The sequence below is a fragment of the Pelodiscus sinensis genome, chromosome 31 (assembly GCF_052426305.1).
Source record: "Pelodiscus sinensis isolate ZL-2025 chromosome 31, ASM5242630v1, whole genome shotgun sequence".
NCBI lineage: Eukaryota > Metazoa > Chordata > Testudines > Trionychidae > Pelodiscus > Pelodiscus sinensis.
The window spans coordinates 13,752,207-13,762,711 of NC_143082.1; the positions used below are offsets into that span (position 1 = coordinate 13,752,207).

Genomic DNA, 10,505 nt, shown 5'->3' on the forward strand with positions numbered 1-10,505 from the left:
ACGCAACCCTTGCACCAGCCCGGGCCAATCGGCGGCGCCCCCGTGATGACGCGGGTCTGCTGCCGGCCAATCGGCCTGGGCGGAGCCCGCCCCCTGGCGGGGACGCCGCGCGCGCCCGCCGCGACGCACCCGGAAGTGGCTCCCGCTGGGTCACGAGTCTTAAAAGGGTGAGTCACGCGGCGGGTGATGCAACGTCTGGCAACGGGGGCCCGGGCGCGCGCTCAGCGAGCCGCGTGACGTCACGCCTCACCCGCCAGCCCCTTAAAGGGCCAGGCCCCGGGCAAAGGCCGGACCCCCCCGCTCAGGGCCCGCCCCAAAGACCCCCCCACGGCCAGCCCCGCCCCTGGGTAAACCCGGAGCGCGCCCCGCCCCCCCTCGGAGCGGGCCCCCCCCCGTGCAGATGCGCCATTGCCCCCCCCCCCACACAGGGCCGGGCCCGATCCCGGCCCGACCCCCCGGCCGGGTTGCCCGGAGCCCGGTGCATGCCGGGACGGCCCCGCTCGGCCCTGGGGCGCGGGGCATGCTGGGAACGGAATCCCCAGGGCTGCCCCTGGCCCCCAGTGCGCAGGCGCGGGAGGAAGCGCCCCGCGCTGCCCCGCCCCTTCCTGGCCCTGGCTGGGGGGAGGCGAGAGGGGCGCGAGACCCCCGCCCGGCGCCGCAGCATGAGCCCAGGTAGGGCCGGGGGCGGGGCGCTGGGCCCCCCCCCCTGTGGGGCCGGGCCGGGGTGTGGGGCGCTGGGTCCCCCCTCCCTGTGGGGCCGGGCCGGGGTGTGGGGCGCTGGGTCCCCCCTCCCTGTGGGGCAGGGCCGGGGTGTGGGGCGCTGGGCCCCCCCTCCCTGTGGGGCAGGGCCGGGGTGTGGGGCGCTGGGTCCCCCCTCCCTGTGGGGCAGGGCCGGGGTGTGGGGCGCTGGGCCCCCCTCCCTGTGGGGCAGGGCCGGGGTGTGGGGCGCTGGGCCCCCCCTCCCTGTGGGGCCGAGCCGGGGTGTGGGGCGCTGGGTCCCCCCTCCCTGTGGGGCAGGGCCGGGGTGTGGGGCGCTGGGCCCCCCCTCCCTGTGGGGCCGGGCCGGGGTGTGGGGCGCTGGGTCCCCCCTCCCTGTGGGGCAGGGCCGGGGTGTGGGGCGCTGGGCCCCCCCTCCCTGTGGGGCAGGGCCGGGGTGTGGGGCGCTGGGTCCCCCCTCCCTGTGGGGCAGGGCCGGGGTGTGGGGCGCTGGGCCCCCCTCCCTGTGGGGCCGGGCCGGGGTGTGGGGCGCTGGGCCCCCCTCCCTGTGGGGCCGGGCCGGGGTGTGGGGCGCTGGGCCCCCCTCCCTGTGGGGCAGGGCCGGGGTGTGGGGCGCTGGGCCCCCCCTCCCTGTGGGGCCGGGCCGGGGTGCGGGGCGCTGGGCCCCCCCTCCCTGTGGGGCCGGGCCGGGGTGCGGGGCGCTGGGCCCCCCCTCCCAGTGGGGCAGGGCCGGGGTGTGGGGCGCTGGGCCCCCCCTCCCAGTGGGGCCGGGCCGGGGTGTGGGGCGCTGGGCCCCCCCTCCCAGTGGGGCCGGGCCGGGGTGTGGGGCGCTGGGTCCCCCTCCCTGTGGGGCCGGGCCGGGGTGTGGGGCGCTGGGCCCCCCCTCCCTGTGGGGCCGGGCCGGGGTGTGGGGCGCTGGGCCCCCCCTCCCTGTGGGGCCGGGCCGGGGTGTGGGGCGCTGGGCCCCCCCTCCCTGTGGGGCCGGGCCGGGGTGTGGGGCGCTGGGCCCCCCCTCCCTGTGGGGCCGGGCCGGGGTGTGGGGCGCTGGGCCCCCCCTCCCTGTGGGGCCGGGCCGGGGTGTGGGGCGCTGGGCCCCCCCTCCCTGTGGGGCCTGGCCGGGGTGTGGGGCGCTGGGCCCCCCCTCCCTGTGGGGCAGGGCCGGGGTGTGGGGCGCTGGGCCCCCCCTCCCTGTGGGGCCGGGCCGGGGTGTGGGGCGCTGGGTCCCCCCTCCCTGTGGGGCCGAGCCGGGGTGTGGGGCGCTGGGCCCCCCCTCCCTGTGGGGCCGGGCCGGGGTGTGGGGCGCTGGGCCCCCCCTCCCTGTGAGGCCGGGCCGGGGTGTGGGGCGCTGGGCCCCCCCTCCCTGTGGGGCCGGGCCGGGGTGTGGGGCGCTGGGCCCCCCCTCCCTGTGGGGCCGGGCCGGGGTGTGGGGCGCTGGGCCCCCCCTCCCTGTGGGGCTGGGGACACACTCTGGGGGGCCCCCATCCCCAAAGGGCAGGGCTTGGCTTGTGGGGCGCTGGACTTGGCCCATCCCCGCAGTGGGGGGCGCTTGGCCCTGTGGGTCCCACTCCCGGTACAGCACCGGGCAGCTCCCTCTCTGGGGCTCACACGGGGCTTGGGGGGGCGCTGGGTGTGACTGGCTGGGGACTGTGCTAGTGCCTGCTACAGGCCAGGGCAGCCCGACTGGGGGGCCAAGGGCCCAGTGTGACCGGGACAGTCTGCTCCATACCGCGTCCTGCTTGTCGAGGGCAGGGTGGGGGTCCCAGGTCAAAGCTGGCTGCTGGGACTCCCGGCTCCTGGCTGCCAGGCCTGGCTTTGTCCTGCCTGGCCAGACCAGCACTCGCCCCCATTCTCTGCCTGCGAAACGGGAGGAGGAACCCACGACCCCACTGCCTTAGCCGGGCTCCCCGCAGCCCCATCCTCTCTCCAGCCCCCTAGGTAGATTGGAAACTCCCCGGCAACTGGGTGTCATCTGTGTGTGCACACGCACCGTGCCTAGCGCGGGGGCTGCCGAGTCTTGGGGCGTCTCGAGGCCGGGGCGGCGCTGCCGGAGCTTGGTGTGAGCTAGGGTCCTGCCACATGGCACGAACACCTGCTGGACTGGGGCTCAGGGTGGGCCAGGAGCTTGGTGTCCTGCAGCCGGGGACCACAGCCAAGGAGCTTGGGGGCTCTGGTTATTTAGCATTGGTGTTACTGGAGTCTGGTGCCCCTCCCTGGGCCTTGTTGGGTGCTAACCTAGACACTGCCCCTGTCCAGCTGCTTCCTTCAACCCTACTGCCCAGTCTATGCACTGGAGACCCTGGGCCTGACACTGAAATGCAGCCACCTCTGGGGTGGGACGTGGCAGCTGTTTTAACACTCCCCAAGCATTGTTAGGTGAATCTGCCCATGTCTTGGTCCTGTGGGTCAGCATTGGGCTTCCAGGACCCTGCTGCTGGCTCTGTTTGCTGGGATGGGTGGCAGCGCCGCGGGGGCCCTGTCCAGCTGCTGGCCCCCGTCGGGCACGTGCCGTGTCTGTTCGGCTGTGCCGACTCCCAACGGCGCAGCTGTCCTCCCATTGCAGGCCCCTCACCTCGGCGTTTGGGCAGGGAGAGCCGCAGGCGCGTCCTGGCTTCCAACTTCCCCTCGGGTCGGATTTGGAGTCCCAGGAGGATCCGGCCCCGTCGCAAGCCTGGGGTAAACCCCGCCTCGCCTGCAGCTGCCTGGCCAGACTTGGCCGGCGCCCGGTGGGAGCCACTTTCGGTGCCTTCTGGTGCATTTCCCAGCAGAAACGCTGCTGAGCTGGAGTCCCCGGGAGGCGGGTGCTGGGATCCCAGCGCACCAGGGCGGCTCCCTGAGGCCACATGAGAGGGGAAGGAGACAGGGCCCCTGCTTTGACCTGGGCGCCTCTTTAGCTCACCCAGGGTGGACCAGTGGGGCTGGAGCCAGGATCCGGGGTTCTCTCCCAGCTCTGGCTCCCTGTGCGCCTTACGACCAACCCCTTCTCCTTTCTGCACCCCCCTGTAGCGGGGGGTAGCGCCGGTCCCCGTGCCCAGGGCTCAGCGCCCACCCTGTGCCCAGGGACCAGGCGTGCTCAGACCCTGGCAGGGAGGAGCCGGTCTCTCCGGCTATTCCCACTGAGGCGTGGCCTCCCTCCCCTCTCTCCCAGACGTGGGCTAGCATCGGCTGCCGCGAGCGCACGGCTGCAGACGGCGACGCTGCCGGTGCTTCCCGGGCGAGGGTGCCCGGCCATGAGTGCAGGAGGGCAGCGTGTGTGCGTGTAACGCCAGCATGTTCGCCACCATGAGCAGGTAGGACCCCCCCCCCCCGTGCTCTGGCGGGGATTAAAGGAGCTGGCAGCGGTTAGTAGGTCAGCCACCGCCTGGGATTAAGGCGGGAGCACTACAGGGCCCTTGTGTCTGCAGAAGTGCAAGGCCGAGAACATGCAGGCTTCCCTTGCCCCTTGCTCCCGACCCACAGCCCCTAGTGTCCCAGCCCTGAGGCCCCCCCGCCAGTGCCCCTCACTCCCACCCCGTAGCCCCTGCCAGCCCAGGCCTGGGCTCTCCTAGCCCTGCTGGTGCCCCTCACCCCCACCCTGCAGCCCCCAAGGTGTCCCTGGAACAGATCCCTCTGCTTGCTCAGACTGTCTGGTTTCTGGTCCTACGAGCCTTTGGGCAGCTGTATTCCAGAACCCCTTCCTCCCAGCCCCCCATGCCCCCAGGACGCCCCTCCCCTTGCTGCCATCTCTGCCTGCCCGCCTCCGCTAACCCAGCCCTTTGGCAGGTGTCTCAGCACGGCGGGGGCACAATGAATGGCGGCGATGACCCCGCTGGCGGAGATCCAGGTGGGGGCCCGGTGGCCGTGCCCGTGGGCTGGCAGCGGCAGGTGGAGGAGGGCACCGTGCGCTACATCAGGTAGGGCTCCCCTGCAGTGGCCCCGTGGCCCCCCCAGCCCTGGCGGGCCCCCAGCTGGCCCTGACCCCCGCCTCTCTCAGTCCTAGTGGCACAAGCCTCGGCTCGCTGGAGCAGACCCGCGCCTACCTCCTGACGGACGGGACCTGCAAGTGCGGGCTCGAGTGTCCGCTCAACCTGCACAAGGTACGGGGGGGTGGAGCAATGGGGGGTGGGGGTGGAGCAATGGGGGGTGGGGGTGGAGCAATGGGGGTGGGGGCGGAGCAATGGGGGTCAACCCCAGGGCTCGGTGTGGCTGTGACGCTCTTCTTCCCCTGGCAGGTTTTCAACTTTGACCCGGCGGCCGTGGTGGTGCCACGGGGAGGGGCCGGGGCCCGAGGTGACCAGGACATGACCAAGTTGTGCAACCACCGCCGGAAAACAGTCGCCATGGCCACCCTGTATCGCAGCATGGAGAGCACCACGCCCCTGGGCCTGGCCCGCCTGGGCCCAGGTAACGGCCCGCGCGCCCCCCCCCCCCCCCCTCCCGCCCCCGGACGCCTGGGCTCCCTCGGGGCCCATCGCCCCCCCCCCTCCGGCCCGCCTGGGCTCCCTCGGGGCCCATCGCCCCCCCCGGCCCGCCTGGGCTCCCTTGTGGCCCATCCTTCTCCCTGCCCAGGCTCTCCTTGTGCCAATCCGTCCTCGCCCTGGGCTTTCCCCTCCCTGGGACAGGTCCCCGCCTCTCCCAGAACCTGAGGCCGGGCTCCCTACCCCCAAACCCTCCGGCAGGCCCTGCTCTCTCCCCACAGGGCCCACTGCTGGGGAAGGAGGCTCCGGGGCGGCTGGGCCAGCGTAGCTCCAGCCTCCCCCAGCCCGTGAGCTGCCAGGGCAGGGTGGGGGGACCCGGCCGGGCCTACCTCCACACCGAGACCCCTGGGGTTTGTTGCAGGAGCTGGGCTGAGCCAGATGTGCCACTCGGATGCCGCCAGCTGCCAGCAGCCAGGCCCCTTGGGCAGAGCGCCAGGCCCGGAGGCCGAGGGACCCGGCAAACCCCAGCCCGCGGAGCAGGCCACCGAGATGCGAGCTGAGCCCTGCCTGGCCTGCCCTGGATCCCGCCCTGCCAGCACCCGGCCTGGCCAGGCCCCGTCCTTCCCCTGCCACCACAGCGCCCTCCTCGGGGACATCTTCCCAGGCAGGGCGCCCTGCAGCAGCTCGCCCCGCGGGGCCTACCCGGCGCACCCCACCTGCCCCCTGCAGAGCTTTGGCCTGGAGCCCCTGGACACGGCCCCCCGGCCCTTCCCCCTCGGCCCCTTCCCCCCGCCAGACGAGCTGATGCCCTCCAGCCTGCTGGGGAAGCCTCCCGTCCCTGCCACGCCACCCCCGGAGGGGGCCCCTGCCTGGAACCGCGCCTGCCCCCTGCCTGCAGGTGCCTCCCTTGGCAGGCCCTCCGTCTCGCCAGCAGAGGGCAGCACCGAGCTGTCCCCCCAGCGCTCCAGCCCTTTGGAGCCTGCAGGGCCCCCTCTGGTGCCCAGGCACCCCTGCAGGGAGGAGGCCCCCCCCCACAATGCCTTAGCCAACCAAAGCAGCAGTAACCCACCAGTGCCCTTAGCAGCCATGCCCGAGGGCAAGGGGGCGCCCGGCTTCCTGGCCCTGCCCCTGAGCCAATTCCTGCAGCAGCCGGGCGCCCCCTCCTTCCCCGCCAGCAGCCTGCTGAGCGCGGCCGCCAAGGCCCAGCTGGCCAGCCAGCGGCGCGCCGACGAGCCCCCCTCTAGCACTTTACCCGGGCACCTGCGGGGCTCCAACGTGCTGCTCTCCGTGGTGGGCGGGCGGGCGCTGCCCAAGCCGCCCCGGCGCCAGCGCCGCTCGCCCACCGTGCTGCGCCTGCTCAAGGACTCGCAGCCGGGCCAGGCCAGGCCGGAGCCGGCGCCAGCCCGCAGGGCCCGGCCCAGGGAGCAGGCCGTCCCCCCGCCCGCGGAGGCCAAAGGCAGCCCCCTGGCCCCCAGCCAGCCGCTGTCGTCTCTGCTGAGCCTGCTGGGTGCCCAAGCCCCGGGCCTGCCCCCGCTGCCTCCGCTGCCCCTGAGCGACAGTCTCCCCAGCCTCCCGCCCGCCTGCCAGGACTTCAACAGCCAGCTCCTCAGCCTCTTCAGCCAGCTGGCCTCCGCCTCCTCCGAGCCAGCCTCAGGGAACCCCCCTCCGCCAAAAGCTGCTGCCCCCAGCGCCAGCACAGGTAGGAACCGGCTGCTCCCTGGCCTGGCCACTAGCCGGGTGGGAGGGGGGGCTCCGGGGGAGGGGGAAGCTGAGGCACGTGCCCCCACCTGTCCCCTCTGACCCAGCTGTTCTTCGCAGGTGCCACCGTCTCGCCAGCCGCCACCAAAGCAGCCTCGGCCTCCGGCCCCAGCAGCGGCACCGGGGAGGGCAGCAGCGGAGCTCTGGGGGGGCCGCTGCCCCCGGGCCCAGAGTCCTTCCCCTTCCTGGAGCAGGAGCAGGAGCTGCCCTTCCTCGGCTCCCTGCCCCCCGGCCTCCAGGGCAGCTTCCTGGGCTCCTTGCCGTTCTCCCTGGCCCTGAGCCAGCCGCACCTGCTGGGCTGCCCAGGGCAGAGCGAGGTGTCGCTCCCGGCCCTGGGCCTGCCGGGCGAGCCCGAGGGGCAGGTGCTGCAGACCCTGCTCATGGCCTCTCTGCTCCAGAGCCAGCCCCACTCGCCCCTGCTGCCCCTGGGTGGCCTCGGCCTGCCCAGCCTGGACCTGCTGCAACAGCCTGGCGGCCTCCTCCCCGCCCTGCTGCCCTTGCCCGACCCGCCCTGCCAGGGGGACAAGGCGCCGGAGCCCTTTGCGGCCCTCGCGGACAGGCCCCTGCAGCCTCTGCTCTTCCCGGCGCTGTCCGCCTCGCCCGCCGTCGTAGCTTTAAACTCGGCTCTGCTGGCAGCTGGCCTGGCAGCCTCCGACGCCCAGGTAAGGCTGGGCCGGGGCGCCCGGGAGGGCTGCTTCTCTGGGCCTATCCAGAGCAAAGGGCTCAGCAGCCAGCAGGGGAGCGTCCCCCTCCCTGCTCTGTCTGGGGGGAGGCAGGCCACTGTGGCTACAGCTGGGGTGTCCTCCCCTCCCTGCTCTGTCTCGGGGGGGGGGCAGGCCACTGTGGCTTTACAGCTGGGGGGTCCCCCCCTCCCTGCTCTGTCTGGGGGAGGGCAGGCCACTGTGGCTTTACAGCTGGGGGGTCCCCCCTCCCTGCTCTGTCTCGGGGGGGGGGCAGGCCACTGTGGCTCTACAGCTGGGGGGTCCTCCCCTCCCTGCTCTGTCTCGGGGGGGGGGGGGGGGGGCAGGCCACTGTGGCTTTACAGCTGGGGGGTCCTCCCCTCCCTGCTCTGTCTCGGGGGGGGGGGCAGGCCACTGTGGCTCTACAGCTAGGGGGGTCCCCCCCCCCGCTCTAGGGCCTGATGCTACCTTCTGTCCTCCTAGCCTGGCGTTGCCAGCTCCCCCATGGCACCTACCTCGACCAGCACAACACCCACAACTACTGAGGCCCCCGAGCCCGCTGCTGCCTTCAGCAGCGCCCCGGCGCCCCCCAGCTCCTGCGGCCGGCTCCACCCGCTGCTGCCCCCGCTGGCCAGCCCGCTGCTGAGCGCCGCGCTGCTGGGTGAGTGGCGCCCCTCTCGCCGGGCGGGGGGCGGGATGATCCCTGAGGCACCGCAGCCCGGCCCACGGGCGCAGGGCCCACCCACCCCACTGACTCTCTCTCCCCCAGGAGACCTGTCGGCGCTGAGCCCCCTGGGGGCTGCTGGGAGCCCCCTGCTCCAGAGCCAGCCACAATTGCTGCCTCCTGCCCTGCCAGCGCCTCTGGGCCTCCAGCCCTTCCAGGGCCTGCTTGGCAACTCCAGCCCCCTGGCCTGCCTCCTGCAGGTGAGCGGGGGGAGGGGCCCTCTGGTAAGGCTTTTGGGAACGATTTTGGATTGAATTTGCATATGCAAACAGCAGTTTCCCAGCCAGCTGTCAGCGGTGGGGGGAGGGCGGTGCACGTGGGAGCCTTGCCCCCCTCACAGCCCTTCCCTTTCCTCCCTGGCAGCTCAGCCCTGGGTTCGGCCTCCCCGAGAAGCTGGCGACGGCACCGAGCGAAGGCCCCTCCCCGAACCCGCCCAGCGTCCCGGACCCGGAGCCGCCGGCCCCCTTCGCCCCCTTCTGCACGGACGCTGCCCCCGCTGCCCTGCCAAGTGCCTTAGACTCCCCCTCCGTGCCCAGGGCAATGGACTGCCTGGCCACAGGCCCCCTGGAGCCGGCCGGGCCGGGCCAGCCGGGTTTCGCCTCCCTCGCGGGGCAGCCGGACACTGGAGCCCCCTACTCCAGGACAGCCCTGAAACGGGCGCGGCGCGGCGGAGAGGGGCTGAACGGTAACATCCCCCCGTGCGGGGGGGCCCGCAGAACCAAGAGCGGCCGCCGTGGGGCCGGCCGGGGCCGTGGGGCCTGGGGAAGCAGGCGACACTTCAATGGGCAGGCGGGGGAGCCAGCAACGCCCTCGGGGCACCCGCCCCACCCAGCCTGGAGGTGCAATGGTGAGCTCGCGGCGCTGGGCACAGGCAGCCCGCCAGCCCCTGGCAAAGCAGAGGAGCTGAAGGTACGGAACGGGCACCATCCCTGGCTCAGGTGGCCTGCAGGGGGCGCTGCAGAGCCCGTCCCCAGGGCAGGGGGTGGAGCCAGCTTTCACCCCGCCCCCTTCCCTAGGGCTCAGCTGTCCTGTGGGGCCACCAGCACCATGGCTGACCCAGCCTTGCTCTTGGCCTTGCAGGGGAACCCTGGGAAGCTGCGCCCGTCCCGCCGGGGCCGGAGGAGGAAGGGCAGGTGAGTGTGAGGGGCAGGGGGACCTGCCCCCCCAGCCCTTCTGAGCAGGGTGGGACACAGGAGGCCATGGCCCTGACGTGTTCTGTCTTTGCAGCACCCCCCGGCCCAGCACCCGCCTGGAGACGCCGCGAGCAAGGGGCCCAAGCGCCGAGCCAGGCTCCGTCCCCACTGTAAGTACCACCTGCCTGTCTGTGCCGAGGGCCTGGTGGGGCCCCTTGCCCCACAGCCTGGCTCAGCAGCAGCCTGCCTTCTCTCCCCTGCAGGAGGCCGGAGCCCCTGGGCGGCGCCCCCGGCCTGGCCGCCCCGCCAAGAACCGCCGCCCAAAGCTGGTGACGTAGCGGTGGCCCAGAGGTGCCAGCGGGAGGCCGACCGACGCACCCAGCAACCCGCCAACGGGCACTGGCCCCAGCAGGCACTTGGACAGTGGGGCCAGCTCGGGGGCCCAGCCCGGCCGGCGGTGCCGTTGCTGGCAATGGGCACTTAGTGCGTTTCCTGGGGGCCCCGTGTCGGGTCTCGCCAAAGCACTTCGCAGCCCCGCTGCCCCGCCGCGAGGTGCCAGGGCGCGCCAGGCTGGGGGGCTCCTCCCCTACCTCAGCCCTGCGGGCATCGCAGCAGGGCCCGACCGCCTCAGGGGTTCGCTTTGGGCGCGTCTCGCCCACCGCCCGGCGCAGGGGGCATGGTACAGAGCAATAACCGCAGCCCGGGGCAGGTGCTGGGCACGGGGGCTACGCCCCAGCCTCATTTTCCCTTGTTTTTAATTCCTCTGAAAACACTCAGGTCCGGTGGCTGGCGGGGCCCAGCCGCGCCGCCAGCCCCACCCAGCCACCCACACTACGCGCCCTGCCCCCGGCGGCTGGTGTGCATTATGCAAAGCGGGGGGCAGCGCCCGGCGGGGCGGGGGCTGGGCCCTGCCCCCCTCACCGACGGCGGCCTTGCTTTCATCGACGCTTCCGCGGGGTTTGTCTCAACCGTGGAACCGGCGACTCGGCGCTTTTCTAGGGGAGCAACTTAACTTAACGGCTGGGGCCGCGCGGCGCCGGCTCTCGCGGGACGTGGGGTGTTTTGTATCGATTATTAAAATGTGTATTTAAATCCTGGC

The 10,505-nt window shown here is 73.5% G+C and overlaps 1 protein-coding gene across 6 annotated transcripts; it reads left to right on the forward strand.

The window, feature by feature from the left end:
- The first annotated feature begins 35 nt into the window (after positions 1–35).
- Positions 36–10,503, forward strand: MBD6 (methyl-CpG binding domain protein 6). Of its 6 annotated transcripts, XM_075901772.2 has the most exons (14): positions 515–672; positions 3,278–3,390; positions 3,863–4,004; positions 4,477–4,607; positions 4,688–4,790; positions 4,926–5,097; positions 5,533–6,810; positions 6,930–7,531; positions 8,033–8,210; positions 8,319–8,497; positions 8,637–9,182; positions 9,354–9,406; positions 9,501–9,576; positions 9,670–10,503. In XM_075901772.2, exons 4-14 carry the CDS (start codon positions 4,501–4,503, stop codon positions 9,742–9,744), a joined length of 3,369 nt encoding a protein of 1,122 aa, XP_075757887.2. In that variant the 5' UTR covers positions 515–672; positions 3,278–3,390; positions 3,863–4,004; positions 4,477–4,500; the 3' UTR covers positions 9,745–10,503. The 6 variants fall into 6 exon arrangements, with proteins under 6 accessions (XP_075757888.2, XP_089630865.1, XP_075757887.2 ...); XM_075901773.2 differs by lacking the exons at positions 515–672; positions 3,278–3,390 and adding an exon at positions 36–167; XM_075901770.2 differs by lacking the exon at positions 3,278–3,390.
- The last annotated feature ends 2 nt before the right edge of the window (positions 10,504–10,505 follow it).

Coding starts and splice junctions, on each gene's coding strand:
- MBD6 (XM_075901773.2), top strand. CDS start 4,501: ATGAATGGCGGCGATGACCCCGCTGGCGGAGATCCAGGTGGGGGCCCG. Junction 8,211..8,318: donor GCTGAGCGCCGCGCTGCTGG/GTGAGTGGCGCC, acceptor TCTCTCCCCCAG/GAGACCTGTCGGCGCTGAGC. Junction 9,183..9,353: donor GCAAAGCAGAGGAGCTGAAG/GTACGGAACGGG, acceptor TTGGCCTTGCAG/GGGAACCCTGGGAAGCTGCG.